The sequence below is a fragment of the Canis lupus genome, chromosome 36, assembly GCF_003254725.2.
Source record: "Canis lupus dingo isolate Sandy chromosome 36, ASM325472v2, whole genome shotgun sequence".
Lineage (NCBI taxonomy): Eukaryota > Metazoa > Chordata > Mammalia > Carnivora > Canidae > Canis > Canis lupus.
Window position 1 is genome coordinate 26164723 of NC_064278.1, and position 20617 is coordinate 26185339.

A 20617-nucleotide genomic window follows, 5' to 3' on the forward strand; every position below is an offset into this window, starting at 1 on the left:
AGAAAAAGGGGCACCTAGATGGCTCAGCGGTTGAGCACCTGCCTTTGGCCCAGGTCATGACCCCAGGGTCCCGGGATTGAGTCCCGCATCGGGCTACCCACAGGGAGCCTGCTTCTCCCTCTGCCTGTGTCTCTGCCTCTCTCTGTGCCTCTCATGAATAAATAAAACCTAAATAAAAAACTAAAATAAAGTAAAAAAGAGCCATTGTTTGAAAATCCAGGCCAATGCCATCAGATGAAAACGGGATGCCTGCCCGTGGGCCGTAGTCCTTGTTTGAGCTCTTACAAAACGCAAGAAGTGTATAACCCTGTAAAAAACTACTCATTGTCAGGAGCCCTTCTTGACTGTGAAGAGTGTGTTTCCCCAGCCCCTGGCCCAGCGTAGGCTCCAAGAACTCCTCCTGACCTCTAGAGATACTAAAGGCTTGCTCATTCTGCGTTAACACCTGTAAATTCGCAGAAGCCTTTTCTCCAGGGCCCTAATCCTAGTCCACTGAACTTTGGAGTTTTTCCATCCCATCTGGGTTAAGAGATCGGCAACACTAGCAGAACAATCAGCTGATTATGACTTAACAGCAAGGTGCACTCTGAGCTCCCGGAAGGTAGGTGCAAGATCTTACACGTCGCTTTCATCCCACTGTACGGACATATGCTCTCAGACCGACTGCACTACGGAACATTCTGTGACCGGATTTCCTGCATTAGCACCATCTATGAAGGTCAGGATTACAGTAAATAAAGATGACTTAATGACCAGGCAGCTTTTTTCTCACAAGGAATTATCTTAATTACATTTAAAATAATGTATGATATAGATTCCATTTCCTTTATGTATTTTTTCCTTCCTATTTGTAATAACAAAAAGGCCACTTTAGGAGCACCGGGGTGGCTCAGTTGGTTAAAGACCAACTCTCAATTTCAGGTCAGGTCATGATCTCAGGGTCATGAGATTGAGCCCCACATGGGGCTTGACCCTCAGCATGGAGTCTACTTGTCCTTGCCCTTCACTCTTCTCCCTGAACAATCTATCTCTAAAAACAAATAAATAAAATCTTTTTTTTTTAAAGGCCACTTAACCTTGGCTCTGAAAAATTTTGTAAAATGGAAAAACTTTCCATAACTTGAAGGCTGGGGTGGAATGAATGACAGAAACAATTTTATCAAGCCCATTAAAATATAAAGAGCTTTACAAATTAACTTTAGAGGATGTAACTGAAAGACAAAGGTTAACATTAATTACACTAATTTAGTTACTGAAGTCCTCTTTGGTCTTTTTTCTCTTTAAAAAAAATGATGTGTACCAGACTATTGGTATGAAAGGCAAGGAGTCTTACAACTTTTCGCCTTCTGATTGGTAGACATTTTTACTGAGAACATAGTTTTTAAAATGACATCTCCAAGGAATGAAGCTAAAAACTGCTGTGTATAGTCTCCTATATAGTATTTAAACACACAAACGGCATCTTTCTGAATTAGCTTAATATATAATTCATAATATACCTATTTAATAGAATAAAGGAATTGCAATCTCGGTGTAATTTTAATTGATTCTTAAATTCATGTATTAAAGATTTCATTTATTTATTTGAGAGCGAGACAGAAATAGTGACAGAGCTAAGTGAGAAAGAGCAAAAGCAAGGAGGAAAAGGAGAAGCATATTCTCCGCTGGACAGCCAGCCCCACGCAGGGCTTGATCCCAGGACCCTGAGATCACGACCTGAGCCCAAGGCGGACGGACACTGGGCCGACTGAGCCACCCAGGGGCCCCTAAGTTCATGTTTTTAAATTGGACATCTTTTCATTCTCTAACAGGTATACACACACACACACACACACACACACACACACACCCCTTTTAAATGAATGCCATTAACTTGGACTTGGAAATAAATGTCATATACTTCGAAAATTCAATTAAAATTCAGTTATCAAAGTAGCTGCATCCATGGGCAGCCCGGGTGGCTCAGCAGTTTAGCACCTGCCTTCAGCCCAGGGCGTGATCCTGGAGACCCGGGATCGAGTCCCACATCGGGCTCCCTGCATGGAGCCTGCTTCTCCCTCTGCCTGTGTCTCTGCCTCTCTCTCTCTTCTCAGTTTCTCATGGATAAATAAAATCTTTAAAAAAAAAAAAAAGTAGCTGCATCCTAACATTAATTACTATGCACTACTAGATTTTAACAGTCATATGACTACACTCAAGATTGTCTGGGAGCTATTTTCAACCCTATTATACTAAAAAATGTTTACATATGCAAATAAGTGTTCAATTGGTATTTTAAAACAACAGTTTTTCAACACTCCACTTAAAACAGTGAAAATGAAAAAAAATAACACAGTGAAAATGAGAAATTCATTTAAGAAATAAAAATAACCAATTAACACAAAAAAGATATTCCATCTCCCTAATGAATAAAGATATGTGAATTAAAACACAACATGTGTTTCACTTTTTGAAGAGGCAAAGATGCATTGGCAGTTAATAGAGGAAATTACATTCACATAACTGAAAAGGTAAAATTGATACAATCTTACTGGAAGGAACCTAACATGTTTCAAAGTTTAAAATGTGTACTTACAGATGTATTTATTTTGAGAGAGGCAGAACATGACTATATGAGCAGAGGGACAGGGAGAGAGTCTCAAGAAGACTCCCTGCTGCTGAGCATGGAGCCGGACTCGGGGCTTGATCCCAGGACCCGAGATCATGACCTGAGGCAAAATCAAGAGTTGGATGCTTAGATGACTGAGCCACCCAGCGCCCCAGAAAATTCCTTTTCTTTTCAAAAATCCTCACTGAACTACTGAAAATTTTCAACAGAGAGTGCTGACTATTCCCTGCTTGAAATATAGATTGGAAGGATCACACACAAAATAGCAACATGATAATCTTGTGGCACCTCAATTTCATTCTACTCTCTTACCTGAACAAAGAAGAATAATATATAACTGAGTTCATAGTAGCTTCCTTTTCTCTTAACGTGCTACTAGTGTATATTTAAGAAGCTGTGAGCAAAAGTTCTACTTGATATCCAGATACAAAGCTGTTGAGAAATAGTCTTTATAATGCCAATCAAAGCGCAAAACATCTGGTTAGTTTTTAAACAAAATTAGCTGCTCTACCCTCGGCCAACCACTAAGCAATTGGTCTTTCCCATTCATTACTGACTGATGTAGTAGCTCTCAGCAACACTTTACTGGTTCCATAATCAATCATTTTATTCCCATTCTTTCAAATAAAACTGTCCATTTGGTCACATGAAACTGCAAGCTGATGGCACATGAATATCCTTTTAGTGCTTAATTCTTAAAAAAATGTCATATGATTTTATTTTCTGATTTTTATTCAAAAAAAATTTTTTTCCAGTGGGATGTTTTTCAAAATATTTAAGCAGATTTTTCTGACAGCTGACTTGGTATCAAATGCTACAGTTAGACATTTCTAAACTAAAAGCTTATTTTAAACTAAATTGAAACTAAAACTTTCATATTTTTAATAAATTTCTAGAGATCCAAAATTAAAGAAATAATTCAAAATGTGATACAGTCTAGTGTTTATTTTATGTTATGGCAGGTACACTTGAATTTCAAAAATTTAAAACATATAAAAAGTGGTTAGGGACTAACATTTGTATCAACAGTTGATAAATGTCTAAGATTATTTATTATACAGCAGGGTACAATGGTAGTGCTATTGCCAGTAGGGCACCAGGGAAGTTAGTCTAAAAATCATCACCAGGCTTTATACAAGCAACAACATGTGCTGCCGTTTTAGAATTTCTGGACATAGCCTGCTTCTAATGCTAAGCAGTCCTTAAACATTTTTAATGTTATACAGTGTTACAGTATTTAGTTTGGCAAATGTTTCAAAATAAAGTAGAAATGTATTCATAACATCACAGAAATACACATCCAGTTTTGTTTTCAATGCGGACCATAGGTACAGATCAGAACTCTTCCCTATATGAAATAATTTACACACAGATGAATGCTATAATATCACTATCTAAAATAATCACTAAATACAATTCTTTTTCAGAAATAAACAAGCAAAGGGTTTTTTTGTTCATTTTCAAATATCAAAAACATAGAGATAAATGTATATTTCCCAAACAATGATATTCTAAAATTATAGGAATAATTTTAGTGAATTCAGTGAATGTGAAACCTAAATCAACCAAGTATACTGTAATACAACCATATTAAATGAAATCAATGATCAGAAAACACAACCGTATGAAAGAAATTTATAACCACAAAACTGTTTTTCAGGCCTTAAGGTAAAATTGTTCCACAGTTTACAGGTAAAACCAGACCAACAAAAATGCGTGCTTGTCTTCAATAAGTAGGTATTTTATGCAGAAGATGTAACACTTTGCTTGTAGACGGCATGGTATGCATTTCTCAGCAAGACGTAAGGAAAACAAGATTCCAAAAGATCCATGGTCAGGAATGGGGATTCCTGTACAATCTGAAAAGTGGCAAAAATGCATCACAGATTTGGGAGTTATTTATAGCAGCAACATTTACTCACAGCCAGTATTACAGTGTTATTAGAAACAGAAAATTATTTTCCTTTTAACTTTAAAACCTGAAATCTAAGTGTGCCACTGTTTTGCTATCAAAAATGTTTAAAACATCACTTTTCAATTAAGTCTATTAATCACAGGAACAGACTGAGTACTTTCATTTGCCCTCAACGGTACACTAGACATTTAAGAGAATATAAACATATTTTTTTGAGAATATAAACATATTTAAAATACGGTCCATAGCATCAAGTGTAATTGGGTTCTCAAGTCTAAGCTAGGAGGCCAGATCACACATAAGACCAACTGTATGTAACTAAGTGGAAAGCTAGAGGAGTTCAAAAGGGATGAAAGATTAACGTGGGGCAGAGTCATCAGGAAAGTCTATCCAGAAAAAGACGGGAGTGATGGGGTATTCTGAATCACAGAACAGATAGAGATCTCTGCAGGAAAAGGAAATTACTGTGAGAGAAGAGGGACGGTGTAGAAACAAGCAGAGCTGGTTCAAACAGTGAAGAGAAAGAACCGACGAGGCACAGAGACTCACAGGAAATTACAGTAGACGGTGGAAGAGAGTCAGGGTGTAGAAAACCAGAGGCGGTGAAATATAAGGCCCCAGGTGCTTCCCAGCTGGTTGAAAAACTACTCAGAAAGAATACCTTAGAATACCTTATAGATAATGCTACTCATCTTTGTTTTCTGACCTGATTATCATATGGTAAAGCACAAGCATGTCGGTCTTTCCTGCAATATTTAGAAAGTGTGTGGCTTGAGTCAACTACACAGAGGGGATCAAAAGGAATTTCAGCTCATGTTGTTATTTAATTATCTAAATGCCAAGAAAGACTATCAGACTGGAACTGTTTTCTTGTTAATAAAACATAAAATGAGACTTACCATATCTAGCAGTAAATACACAGATTCTCTGTTTCTCGTTGTTGTTTTATCTGTCTCCTGGCCAATTTTCAGTAGACTGGAAGATGCCAGCTTAGAAGGATACAGACAATTTAAGGAAGTTTTAATGAAATGTTCACAAGTTACTTGTTTATTTTCAGTATGTTTCAACTTACAATATATTTCAATTATTCAGTGGCTATCTGTAATATAATGGGCAAAATTCTAGGCAGTCCAAATACCAGCTTAGAAAAAAAGGTCATATTGCAGAGCTCTAGAAATGAGAGACAGCTAAGGGAACAAATGATAACTGGCTCCTTTATTTGGTTCTCCTTTCAGGGGGGGAAAAAGGAGACTGTATTCTGCTTTATTTGATAGTTATCATTTTAATTTTCCTTATAAAACATCATGAGTTCTGCTATTTGAGTATACCTACCGCCAGAAATTCCTTAAGACGGTCTTCAATGCTTCCTTTGTGAATTGTAAACAAAGCTGCGGCAATCTGGTTGATGGCTTTGGCCAAGCAATGTATGTTGTTGCAGTGCCCTGAGAAAGTTCATATAGGGTTTGTGGTTTCTGTGTGACTCCGATATTTCAAATAATACATAAATGGCAAGTCTTTAATAACTTCACAATCTATATAAATAGTGACATTATTAAAGAGCTAGGACATAGCCTGCCTTGCTCTCCTTTCATTTTCATGTGGACTAGTGCTTTTAAAAATACTATAGTAGAAAAGCAACAAGTGATGATGTCTCTATTAAAAAAAAATTCCTAAAAGAAATCATGTATCATTTTTATATTTCCTTAGAAACTTAAAAAAAAGAAGCTCTTAGCTGCTGTAGAAACATTCTGTCATTCAATCTTTAAAATAATCTTAAGAGTTGGGTACTCCTTCACCATCCCCTGCCGCACACATTCAGGCACCCAAAAGCTCACCCATACATATTTCATTTATCAGGAAACTAGGGCTGAGAAACTCAAGAAAAATCTATTTTCTCTTTCTAAAGAAAAAACTATTTATGGTTATCAAGCTAGTAAGTGGCTACTAAATTAATCCGCATTCTTTATATACAAACATTAATTACTTGAAAACTACCTATTATATCAAAAGTTACTTCTTCATTGCCAAAACAGTTTTAAAGCACTATTACCTTCTATAGCAGGGCTATACTGAGACATCACGTTACTTGCCAGTGTCGGCAAGGAAACTGCCACAAAGACCATAAGGAGGCAGGCAATTTTATATTCTTCTTCTGGACTTATGTTTTCTGAGGGAGAAAATTAAAAATAAAACCAAGGTATTTCTTCAAGATTAGTTAAGAGTTATCAATCTAAACCAGAAAATGCAAATTTTAATTTTTGTATAAAGTATATTACTGAGCTTCTACAGAACTAATCACAACTTTGCTGTAAGAAATATAGAAGTAACATATATTATTATTGGCTATTATTAACTATCCAAGAATATTTCAAGGACCTCTAAAAACCCAATAAGGCAAAAAAACAGAGGAGATGATAGGACAAAAAAGTACGATTAGGATAAGTGGAATCCTAAAACTTCCTAACTGAAAACTGATAAATTATTATTTCATAAGATAACTGTGTACTACAGTTTAGAAAATTATCTCATAAATTACTCTGTAAAATCTTCCTAAAAAATCCTTAAATAGATGTAATTAAAAAATTACTATTTAAAAGACATAAGTGTGGAAAGTGGACTGGATTTCCAACCTCTCCATTCTAAAAGACAGAAGGAACCAGTCATAAATGAAAATAACTAGCACTGCTCTAAGTCCTTGAAGACATAATCCTTTCTAAAATATTTACTGTAATGTGTACTAGAACTCTAGGTCACACCTCGGCACTTGAATTTGGTGCCTGGGAAATTCTAGTTACTCTACTATTCACCCTACCACGCATATGTAAGAATTGAACATAAGAGCCAGAATAGGTCTTAAAAATTTGGCTATGAAAAATAGAGCTGTAGCCAAACGAGTAATAATGGCAACTGCTCATGTGACCATAATTAACATATTGCACGAATGATAAAACAAAAAGCAGTGTTAAATAAAAAAAGAACTGATGAGCCCAGCCAAACATGCTGAGTACAACGGGATAGGGAAGGGCATTTTAGTATCAGAAACAGATAAAATGTTACCTACTTTGGAGACAAATTTAGAAATATCTAGAGCATTCTGGGTACTATATTTCGAAGACCTGGTTTTAAAATCTTTTTTTAAAAAAGATTTTATTTATTCATTTATTCATAGAGACACAAAGGGAGAGAGAGAGGCAGAGACACAGGCAGAAGGAGAAGCAGGCTCCATGCAGGGAGCTCGACGTGGGACTCGATCCAGGGTCTCCAGGATCACGCCCCAGGCTGCAGGCAGGGCCAAACTGCTGCGCCACCGGGGCTACCCGGTTTTAAAATCTTTTAAATATAACACAATGATGCACTGACTGGTAAATAGCTCTAGTCCAGTGAAAACAGGACACCCTTTTCCAGGTATCAATTTTGCTACCTACTGGTCCATCTCCATCAGTACGCAAATGCTGTTACTCTCTCACCTGAAAAAAATCCTTCTCTTGATTTTATTCCTGCCTCTGGCTACTGTAATTTCATTTCTTTGTTCCCTTTTATAGTAAAACTCTTTGATAGAGTTATTTTATACTTATTTCCAATTCCTTTTCTCGTGTTCTGTCTTAAGACCTCTCTAATCAGCCTTTTGCTCTGAAAACTCCACTGTAACTGCTTTTGGCAGCATTACCCATTAATTCTACATAGCTGATCATTCTCTCTCCACTTTGCTGGAAGCTCCTCTTTCCTAGTTTTTTTTCTCCTTCATCCATCCTTCTTTCTCAGCTTCTTTTCTGGTAATTACTCCTTTTCTTCCTGAGTTCTTGAAGTTGAAAGTATCCTAAGGCTCAGACCCTGATCCCTCTTACTTCTGCATTTATGCTAACTAACCTTAGAAATTCCATCTAGTCTTATGGCTTAAGTATCATCTGTATGATGACTATGCTAAAACATAAGTTCCAGAAAACAGGGATTTTTGTCTCTTCTACATTGCTATATTCCAACTACCAAAAAAAAAAAAAAAAAAAAGGCAAATATGACATTAAGTGGGTATTTGAATAGTGCCACAACCTGCATACCTGTATCTGTATTGCCCTGATAATTTTAACTAAGACTGATATGTATTTACTAATGCATTTTACCTGATTTTTGTGAGGAGAGAGCTACCACCAAGGCAGGATCAATCTCGCAAGGTAATCCAGCAGCTGATGATAACTCATACACATTCATTGCAACCTGATGAAATATGTAAGAATTATAGAGTAAGAAATATTTTAGCAAATTTCTAAGAAATCTCACTTTAAAAAAAAAAAAAAAAAAAAAAAAAAAGAAATCTCACTTTACTAAGAAAAGATATACTGTTTAAATTAGAATCTACCTATAAGAACACTAGAGAATTTCAAAACGTGGCTGAAATAGGAACCACAGCACACCCAGCCTACAATGAAAAACTGAGTTATTACTTCATGACGTACTGCTTATTTGAACTTCCTATTGTCATACTAAAGAAAGTTTGTATACTCTCTGTGGCAAATACCAACAAAATCATCCTAACATTATTTTTCTTGGAAGCATGGATGTAAAATATCAAGCCAAAAGAGATGAATAAATGAACAAAAGTGAATCAAAATCACTGAACTTTTATTTACATTCATACTTATTTAATGAGAAATTGGGGTGGTTCAATGCCTCATCATATCATAGCTAGTAAATTACTTATCCTTTTTTTTTTTTTTTTTTTTTTTTTTTTTTGTATGATAGTCACAGAGAGAGAGAGAGGCAGAGACATAGGCAGAGGGAGAAGCAGGCTCCATGCACCGGGAGCCTGACGTGGGACTCGATCCTGGGTCTCCAGGATCGCGACCTGGGCCAAAGGCAGGCGCCAAACCGCTGCGCCACCCAGGGATCCCTAAATTACTTATCCTAATAGATTTTTTTTTTCAAGCAAGCTCTATGCCCACCGTGGGACTTGAACTCACAACCCAGAGATCAAGAGTTGCATGTTCAACCAACTAAGCCATTCATGTGCTCCACAACAGATTTTTAAGGAGTAATGATTTAAAACCTGATAAAGGAATTTCTAATGACTAAAGTAATTCTTTTTGGTTCTCACATATGGATTTCAAGTATTTACAATACTCTGTTCAATACTTCAGTTAAAAACCACCTACACGGTTGGTTACCTCTGATACTACTAGAAGAAAAACCCTCAGGATAAAATATGAAGCAAAACTGTGTATCTTAAAATTAATGGAAATTGTCATGGAATAAGTTTCAAAAAAATCATTTGAGGGGGGTGGCTCAGTGGGTAAAGCATCTTGATTCCAGCTCAGGTCATGATCTCAGGGTGGTGAGAAGCCCTGCATTACGCTCTACACTCAGCAGATGAGTCTGCTTGAGATGCTCTTCCTCTCCCTCTCCCTCTCCCCACTGTGCATGCAAGCACAGTCTCCTTTTCTCAAATAAATCTTTTTTTTTTAAAAGGAAAAACTTTTTTTTGGTGATTCATTACTCACTCCACATACAAAAATTAACTCAAAATGGATCATAAACCTAAACATAAGAACTAAAATTATAAAATCCTTATAAGAAAATATAGATATAAATCTTTATGACTTGGGTTAGGCAATGGTTTCTTAGGGCACCAAAAAGAAGAGGCAACCAAATCAAAAATAGACAAACTGGACTTCACCAAAACCAACAACTTTTGTGCCACAGACGACATTATTAAGAAAATGAAAAAAACATCCACAGTACAACAGAAATTTGCAAATCATGTATCTGTTAATAGACTTGTATCCAGAATATATAATGAACTCTTAAATCTCAAAATTAAAACAGCAAAAAATCCAAGTGAAAAAAACAAGCGAAGGACATGAAAATATTCAATATTCATCGTTTCAGGAAAATGTGTAACAAAACAATGAGATACCATGTCATACATACTAGCATGGCTATAAGTAAGACAAACAGCAACAAATATTGACAGGATATGGAGAAAATGAAACCTTCACACATTGTTGCTTGAAATGCAAAATGGTACAACTACTTCGGAAACAATCCAGCAGTTTCTCAAAAGGTTACACATAGAGTTTCCATGTGACCTGGCAATCCAACTTCTGGTATATACCCAAGAAAAGGAAAGCGTATGTTCACACAATAACTTGTATATGGATATCCACAGTAGCATTATTTATAAGAGCCAAAAAGTGAAAACCACCCAAATGTCCATCAACTGATGAAAGGAAAAAGAAAATGTGGTATATCCATATAATGGACCACTATTCGGTAATAAAAAATGAAGTACTGATACATGCTACAAGATGAATAAAACTTGAAAGCATTATGCTAAGTAAAAGAAGCTAGCACCAAATGCCTACATATCATATGATTTATATTAAGTGTCAAGAATAGGCAAACTTGGGATGCCTGGGTGGCTTGGTGTGTTAACCACTTGACTCTTAATTTCAGATCAGGTCATCCTCTCCTGGGTCACGGGGTCAAGCCCTGTGTAGGGCTTTGTGCTCAGTGGGGAGCTGGTTTGAGGATGCCCTTCCGCAATCCCTTCCCCTATGCACACATGCACGTGTATTCTCTCTCTCTAAAATAAATAAATAAATCTTTAAAAAAAAAAAAAAGAGCAAACTTTAGATATAGAAGGCAGGTTAGTAGTTAACTAGGGTTGGGGACTAGGAAGATTTCTGGAATGACTGCTAATGGGCACAGGCTTCCTACCAGGAGATGAAAATGCTCTAAAACTGGCTGCAATGACTGCTGCACCGCTCTGTGAGTATACTTAGATCTGCTGAATTGTATACTATAAATGAGTAAATTTTAAGATATCTGAGTTATATTTTAATAAAGCCATTAAAAAGTATATATTTGGAGAACTGGTGGTTGCCAGAAGGGAAGGGAACTGGACAAACAGGTGAAGAGAATTAAGAGGCAACAAACTTCCAGATATAAAATAAGTAACTTGAATGAAAAGTACAGCATAGGGAATAAGTCAACAACGTAGCAACCTTGTATGGTGCCAGATGGCAGCTACACTTACCATTGTGAGCATTTCATTATGTGTATAAATGTGGAGTCACTATGTTGTACATCTGAAACTAGTGTAATATTTTATGGCAACTATATTTCAATTAAAAATAAATTTAAAAATATATGACTTTTCAAAAAAATATTAAGTTCTGTTGAAAGTTTGCTAAAAACTAAACATAATTATGTTGGGTGCTGAGAGAGCTGGATGGTTGCTTAGAATATTAATTAGTATTCTCATAATTCACACACCTGTGTATTTTTTTAAAATATTTTATTTATTTATTCATGAGAGACTCAGCGAGAGAGAGAGAGAGAGAGAGAGTGAGAGAGGGAGAGAGAGAGAGTCAGAGACACAGGCAGAGGGAGAAGTAGGCTCCATGCAGGGAGCCCGATGTGGGACTTGATTCTGGAACTCCAGGATCACAACCTGGGCGGAAGGCAGGCGCTAAATCAGTGAGCCACCCAGGGATCCCCACACTTGTGTATTTCAAGGAATGATTCTTCTTTCATGTTTTCTTAACTTTTTTTTCCTACAGTGTTTCCATTTAATCACTTTGTACTAATCATAATGGTTTTCAATCATAAAATCATAAGACAATCATTGATCTCTAACGATCACACTACATACTGTGTACACTAAGCATCGTGAGACACACAAAAATAAAGGAATAAAGGTCTTCAAAAAGTTCACAATCTAGCATAAATTGAGGAGAAAAAACACAATTATAATACAAGGCAGAACATATGTAACTGCACAATGGATAAACAAAAAGTTTTCTGATAATAATAATAAAAAAGAAAACCTTTACTGCCTGGGGATCAACGAATATTTCTTAGACGAGAACAACTGAATCTGGCCTCAAAAGAAATGCAGGATTTCCAAAGGCAGAAAATAGAAAAAGGGCAAGATTTTCAGGTAAAATAATTAAAGGATGAAACAGACAGATGTGAGATTGCACCCAGGAAGAACTAGTTACCTCACAGGATACATATGAAGAGAAGCATAGTGTAAGAAAGGGAGTAGCATGGGAGAAGGATGGAATAAGCCATGGAAGATAAGCCTCAGGAAGTGAGTGGCATCAATCTGAGAAGACCGGAGTGTCATACAAGAGAGTTTAAACAACTTTTTTCAGACGGTGTGCTTTAAAACATGTGAAACAAAATAATTTCTCCAAGACACATGAAAGTTTAGAAAACATACAGAAGAGATCACTTACTGGATGTGTAACCACTGGTTAATTATTACTGGGGTTAGATAAGGAGTTGGATTTCATGATCAAAAAAATTTCAAAACAAAAATTGTAAACTCATATATGGCTACTAATATTCTATATTTATAAAAACAGGATATGAAAATTTTAAAAAATCATACCCTATAATTGACATCCTTTTACAAGACTTTTTAATATCAATTTATAAAAAACTGATTTAATTTTAATTAAACAAAACAACTCTTATTTCACGGGCTTGTCAAATTACTCTGCTTAAGGCCATGTATAGACAGCTATCAGCAAAAGGGATAAACATCAATACCAACCCATTTTACATTGCTATAGGTAATCAAGGAAGATGAACTTTCAAAATGCCTATGTAGTAGCACTCTGGTGCTGAGCTCTCAAAGATGTATTGTGTTTTTTCTTTTCTTCTCACTTTTTATTTTTTAAGATTTTATGTATTTATTCATGAGAGACACATAGTGGCAGAAACAAAGGCAGAGGGAGAAGCAGGCTCCCTGCAGGGAGCCTGATGTGGGACTCGATCCCAGAACCCTGGGATCACACCCTGAGCCAAAGGCAGACACTCAACTGCTGAGCCACCCAGGCATCCCTCAAAGATATATTTTCAAAGGCAAGCATGCTAACTGATCACTCTAAAATAGACACTTTACAGTAGTTTAGAATTTATTAAGTTTTATTGCACGTGTAACTCAAATATTTCATTTTAAACACTGTAGAATTGGAACAGAAAGTTTATTACCTTCATATCAGTTTCCCTTGGAATGTGATCCTTGAAATCTTCAATTGAACTTACAAGAAAAGGAATGTGGTAAGATAAGACCTAGGCAGGACAACAAATAAAAATGCAGTTACTTTTAATTGTGAACCCCAAATTTATCAAATATTACCATTCAATTACTTCTAGTTTTCATAACTTTTTTTTAATATTTTCACGTGATTTTCTAAAGTATTAAGAAGAGTAATGCCAAACTGAATACAGCCAAAATGGGAAATGCTTCAATGAAGAGTAAAGTTGAAAAAGTAGTACAATATCCAGACAAGCTATACCCTCCCACCCCAATTTCAAAACCAAAATTAAAAATGTTTAAATAACTCTAATTTCTATATATTTGATTTTATATAACTATGTAAACTAGAATTTTAAGTAACTTTTAATTCCTGGGAAATTAAAAGGGATTATTTGACTATAGGATGTGTACTTATAATGGTTTCTTACATCTCTAAGTGCTTCTTGTGCCAACGATCGGAAGGATAAAATCACACCAATTATTGTCATCCTCTTCAAGACACTGTCGACAGCTAAATTGGAAGAAAGGAGAGGAGAAGAGTATGAATTTGATTCTTTCTTAACTAGGAGAAAACTCTTAGTCATAAAATTCCCATGATAAAAGGTACAAGAGCAATTTGATTACAACATTAAAGAGGCAAAGGTACCAAAAGATGATATTAAAAGGAAATTACAGTTCACATCAAGTACACACTATTCTTTAAAATGGTTTAGATGGTTCACCAGAATCTTGAAATAATCCCATAAGTAGCCACTTGTATAATCCTCTCAGAAATGGCAGAAGTAGGGGGAAGGAGAGAGAAAGCCTAGGGGAGAAACAGGAAGCTGCCAGAATGGAAAGGAGCTAAGTCCTCAAATGGTCCCAGAACTTGGAGACACTAAATTCTTAAACTGTTGAGGAGGTCTGGAGAGTCAAGAAACAAAAAAATGACTACTGAAATCACAAGCAGTTTTGGGAAGACCAGGTTGCTGACGACTACGAATGGATTTGATCATTTAACATTTTGGTTAGAAAGCATTACTTTGAAAATTATTACTATATATTCAATATTAAAACTTAGTTAACAAAATCAAGGGAGATTAGAATGGGAAGGATCAATACCTTCATATTTTAAAAAGCCAACATTTATGGAATTACTCCAAATATACAAGGCATCGTACTGTGTAATAAGAACACAAATATAAACAGAATAATGATCTAGCACCATGTAGGAAAGGAAAAGGGCAAATATAAGGAAGAAACCATTGAGAAGATGCAAGAGTAAAGTAACCTTATATGTGACTTTAAATAAAAACTTAAAATGAAAAAAAAAAGAATAATGATCTAGACTAAGTAACAGTCTAAATGGACTATCAAGAAAACTAAGAAAATATGACCCTATTTATAGGAGACAAAAAGATAAACAGCGACCCTTGAATAACACGGGTTTGAATTGTGTAGGTCCACTTACACATGGGTTTTTTTCTTTAAATATAGTGCTGTAAATGTACTTTCTCTTCCTTATGATTTTCTTAATAACATTTTCTCTTGCTCATTTTATTGTAAGAAAGCAGTATATAATACATATAATATATAAGATATGTTAACTATTTTATCAGCAAGGCTTCCAGTAAACAGTGCTACTAGTAGTTAAGTTTTGGAGGAGTCAAAAATTATATGCAGATTTTTGACTGCACCGGGAGTCAGCGACCCTACCCATATGTATATATGGGTGTGTATATATATATATATATATACACATACACACACACACATTTGTGTATACATAACAAATTTCTAGAAAGATGTACAGAAAAGCATTAACATAGTTACCTATGAGAAATAGGAATGGAGAGAATTGTTATGACTTTCTACCTCCTGCATGGTTTGCTTTAAACTGTGACCATAGCATCTTTTATTAAAACATACTAACAGCCAAAAAAAAAAAAAAAAAAACACAAAAAAACATACTAGCAGCCACAATATAAGCCAAAATGTGATGAAAATTAAAACAGTGGTGTTCACAAAATGAAGTAAGGCACAAATATGTTATACATTCCACATGAGCAGTTATCAGTTTAATCAATCTTTTCATCTTTCTTTAGCACTCAGAAAACTACAAAATGTTTAATGAAATGGTTATTCAAAAAATGAGACTAGAAAATTGTTACCATCCAGAAAAGGAGAGAAGAAAGAAGGGTGAAAGGAAATAGTTATCTGAGAAAATGTCATCTAAGTTGGTCATAAAGGAGGAGTAAGAAGACAAAAGCATTCCAGGCCAGGAAACAAAATAAAAGGGGATCTAGAAAAAGGAATGGCAGAGAATAAGGTGAATAATCAGAAAATAAGTAGTGGGGTAGAATCTCATATTTTCCAAGGGATGATACCCAGAATTCAATCAATTAATTTTGCCAGAACTATATCTTACGACCTCCTCTTGAATATACACAGTAATAATGACATATTAAAAGTTCTGAGAAACTTCATGGTAAGAAATGTTGTTTAACTGATCATTAATGGACTATTCGCTATACCTTTTTAAGCACTGGCATCTCCTTTTATCCCCCGTAATTTCCATTAACATCCTGCTCTGGTGTGAATGTTTATGTCCCTACAAAATTTATATATTAAAAACTTAAGCCCCCACAGCTGATGGTATTAGAAGGTGGGGCCTTTGAAGTGCACTCAAGCCATGAGGGTGAAGTCTCATGAATTTGATTACTGCCTTATAGAAGCTTCAGAGAGAACCCTATCCCTTTCAGTCACATGAAAATACAATGACGAGTCTGTGACCCCGAAGCGGGCCCTCACCAACCATGCCAGCACCATGATCTTGGACTTCCAGCCCCCAGAAATATGAGAAATAAATTTCTGTTGTTTATAAATTACCCAATCTGTGATATTTTGTTGTAGCAGCCCAAATAGACTAAGGCACATGCCAAGGAACTAACACTGAGCACAGGCTATGTTTGGATCTCAGGCCAGGCAGGCAAAAAGTAGTGGGGGGAAAAGAGGTTATCTAAATAATGGCTTCTGAATACATGCTAAGGATTTTTAGACTATCCTCCAAGCAAAGAGGAGGTAGTTCAGGGTTTTTAAATATAAGGAGTAATATGAAAAGAAATCTTTATCAATATGACTCTAAATGTGAGAGATGGGCTAGAGAGGGAAGACTGGACATGTTAGGAAACCAAGACTGGAGTTCACAAAATAATGACAAAGCCTTAAATGAGAACCATGGGAATAAAAGGAATAGATTTAGGCATCATATTTAAGAGGTGGGATCTGCAGCAGGAGTTACAGGCTCAAACATCTACAGTAGGTAACATAAAATAGTGAAGTAGACTAAGCGAAAGAACATTGGGGCGGGGGGGAACTGAAGAAAAACATTTCTAAAGGGGGCAACTGCTACTTAGCTCCAGTCCATCACTGCCATGTGGGGAAATACTGCCTAGGATTTGGGGGGAGGGGACCCAGAAGTTTGGATGTTTATGCAAAATCTTCCATTTTTAAAATAATGATCAAAAAATGTTTTTAAATTTAATGCAGCATAGAGTCAAAAATTTTTTCTCTTTGGGCCAAATGTGACCCATCAATTTGCAAACTCTGATCTGGAACATACAGCTACTCATAGATATGGAATGTGATTATAGGAAAAGTCAAGATAGCACACCCAAGTTTCCCTGTGAGAATCACTGGGTGAATGGCATGGGAGGTAATAAAATGGTCAGTAATAGAAGAAATCAGGCTTTTTCTCCTCACTCATTCATACCTCCAATGAGGGGAATATCCTTCCTATTCCAGAGATATTGCAAAGTATCTGTGGGTCATATAGCTGTAGATAATCTAACAATGTTTCTCAAACTTCAATGCAAATCAGAATTACTTGCTGGGCCTCAGCAAACTGATTTAGTAAGTCTGGGGTGGAAATAATTTACATTAACAAACTTCTACGTGCTATGCCTGCTTGTTGCTTGTGGTCCACAGACCACACACACCCTGACCAAACCAGCCCTTGGTATTAAATTCCTAGAGCTCCATATAGAGAGTCAAGGATGGGGATGAATATTTTAAAGATACACTGATAAATACGACTGGATGCATTTTCCCAATAGGATTATTAAAACAATGGCTTAAAAAGGTAAAATTACCGGAAAATGAAGAGAATAAAATTTCAATAAAAAGGAGGAAAAAAGAAATCTTATTCAAGTAGAATAAGAGGAAAGAGGCCCAGATTTTGAAAATGCGTAGTCACTAATGACCTCTTCCAGAAAAGTTTCAGAGAGTAGCCACATTATACTACTGAAAGCAGAAGACCAGGAAAACAAAACAGTGAATACAAGCTAGTCAAGAATTAAGCAATATGAAGAACACTAGAATGAATAAAAGGTAGGCTTAACAACAGACTTTAACAAGTGTTATTTTACAAGCAGTATCTGGCTTCCACGGAGCAGGAGACTTTTCTGGGATCAGGAAAATTGTTTGGAATGACAAACGTAGCAGAAAGTCAAAGATCTGATAGCAGAGGAGAATGCCATTAAAATCACTGAATTTTAAAGTCCAGAATGGATAAGGAAGTAAAGCCAGGAAGAAGCTGATTAGAAAACTAGGGAGACATCCAAGTTTCAAGGAGATAGAACAAAAGATTTAGTAGGAGTGAAGTGGGAAAGCTGGAAGACAGGACTATGACCTGAGAGTAAAGCTTCAAATTCAAGATCTTACCAGTGCAATAATTTCAGGTGATGACATTCAAAGTACTGCTAAAGTAAAGGTCTCTGGAAGCAACTTGTAGGTTTGTAGATGGTGGCAAGATCAGGGCAAAAGTGAATGAAATGGATTTTAAAAAGGAAGAATAACTACAGGAAAACTAGAAAATGAAGGTCTCTAGTAAGGGAGCCAATAAAGTGAGCCGAGCCCTAGGAGACACACTGTGAGAAAACAGAAAGAAATAGAGACAGTATTAAATTTGCTCAAGTCACATGGCTAAAAAGCCCAAAAACTGAAAATTATTTTGAGATTACCTCCCAATTCACAGCTACTTTTTAAAAAAGATTTATTTATTTGAGAGAGAGAGAGAGAGAGAGAGAGAGAGAGAAAGCCTGCATGCAAGAGTGAGCACAAAGGGAAGGACAGAAGGGAGAGAGATTCTCAAGCAGACTCCATGCTGAGCCTGAGGCCCCACGACTCTGAGATCATGACCTGCACCAAAATCAAGAGTCACACGCTTGACCGACTGCACCATCCAGCTGCCCCAATTAGGGTCACTTTTAATAAATTATATGGCTTTTTAAGGGTATTAAAAAGAATATGGTTGTTGACTATGAAAATCCAACTGCTACAAAAGTGTATCAACTTCTGGATATAAGGTGAAGGAAGTACGAAGATAACAAAGATAGGAATCCGAGACAACAGAGAGTATTTTAGAAAATATTTCAACTGAAAGAACAGCTTTCTCTAGTCCCCTAAGTAAGCCATTCTTGAGCAGCTTTTCTAATTTACAAAAAAGAATTAATAAATTCTACTTATAGGCAAATTTGATATACATGGGTTATTCAGACTCAGCAATTTAGATTTTGATTTTGGACAATTCCATAAACCATGACTCACCACTACCATATCCAGAATTCAAGTAAACAGAATCTACATAAAGGATTACGGATTTTATTTTGAAAATTTACAAACTGAAAAAAAAAATTTACAAACTGTCTGGAATTTTAACAAACTCCATTTTGTTTCAATTCCACAAACAGGAGAGTTAACATAACAGTAAACAGGCAATGAACAGTACGGTGGATTCCATGCTTCTCACCAGATGATACAGTGAAAACGTTATTTACTAGTAAGAAGTTAGGTAATTAGGCTGCTTGGGTGGTCAACTGAGTATTAAAAAATGGGAGAAACATGAAAAATATAAGAATAAAGAAAACGAGACTGGAAAATATAAGTATATAATACAACAATGAACCAAAGAGATCAGTCAGAAATTTAAAAAATAACCTCCTATTAAGTATTCATACTCTACCTCCCTTTAATACTACCAAGTCAGTATTTTCATTTTTATCATTAATTTCATTTCTTAAAGTCCCATATGGTAAACCTGACCTTCCTTCCCTCTTTTGGTAGATAGCTCTAGGAAAAAATTTTAACACATATAGATTTGTGTCACCACCACTGCCACCATGAGGAACAGTTCCAACAACGTAAAAAACTCCCTCATTGCCTTCCCAGTTCTGGCAACTGATCTGTTCTACAAGGTCACCTATCATGTAGTTTAATTTTATATGAATTTTTATTAAAGAAGTTTATATTTTTGAAGGTAGGCATAAGATAGCCTAATAAAATGATTCTCTAAAACTTTATACATTTATAAAATTTGAAAAAGCTACATAACAGTTAAAAGAAAAATATCAAAGGCGAAGTATTGAGTAAAATACATACATGGCTATAATTTTTTCAGGATTATTTTTTATTTGGGAGAATAAACTCTTTGGTTTTCTCAAACACAAAGAATATTTTATTTGGTATATCATTAATTTTTTAATGTTGGAAAGGCTTTTAAATGAATCAATAAAAGTATGACTTTAGAATGATTTTTAATTATACTTCAAGTTCCAGTGCCAAAGCAAATGAAAATGAAATTAATTCAAATGCATCTAAAATAGTTACCTGGCTAAATATAGTTTAATAAATATTTAAGATTCACTGTTATTCCACAATGAATCTTATTTCTTCTCCTACAAAGAACCAATGTCAAGAAGATATTAAAAACAATTTTTAGTTGTAGGGCTCAGGTTTTCATCCAATGGATACTAGATAGCAATGAAAAGGAACAGATTACTGATTCACTTCACATAGCCAGTGAAGCTCCAAAACACACCAAGTGAAAAGAGGCAAATACAAGAGTATATGCTGTGTGATTCCATTTAGGTGAAGTTCTAAAACAGGTAAATTTAATCCACAGTCATAGAAATCAGATCACTTTTCGTCTGGGTTTGGAGGATGGCCAGAAACTGGCTATGAAGGGACATGAGGGAACTTCTGAGGCAATGCAAGTGCTCTATGTCTTCAC

The 20617-nt window shown here is 35.7% G+C and overlaps 1 protein-coding gene and 1 long non-coding RNA gene across 6 annotated transcripts in view; one reads left to right on the forward strand and one right to left on the reverse strand.

Annotated features, from left to right (window-relative positions):
* Window positions 1-573: 573 nt before the first annotated feature.
* Window positions 574-7871, forward strand: LOC125754431 (uncharacterized). The gene is made up of 2 exons (XR_007408620.1): window positions 574-718; window positions 7693-7871. It is a non-coding gene; the product is annotated as an uncharacterized LOC125754431 (long non-coding RNA).
* NCKAP1 (NCK associated protein 1) overlaps window positions 3534-20617 on the reverse strand; it is a 103338-nt gene continuing 86254 nt past the window's right edge. For all 5 annotated transcript variants that reach the window (XM_025460420.3, XM_025460419.3, XM_025460418.3 and 2 more), the window contains 7 exons: window positions 13998-14080; window positions 13521-13601; window positions 8642-8735; window positions 6574-6690; window positions 5856-5965; window positions 5423-5512; window positions 3534-4467 (listed from right to left, as the gene is read on the reverse strand). In XM_025460420.3, coding sequence (XP_025316205.1) covers window positions 4351-4467; window positions 5423-5512; window positions 5856-5965; window positions 6574-6690; window positions 8642-8735; window positions 13521-13601; window positions 13998-14080 — 692 coding nt within the window. In that variant the 3' untranslated portion in view covers window positions 3534-4350. The remainder of the gene's footprint in view (window positions 4468-5422; window positions 5513-5855; window positions 5966-6573; window positions 6691-8641; window positions 8736-13520; window positions 13602-13997; window positions 14081-20617) is intronic.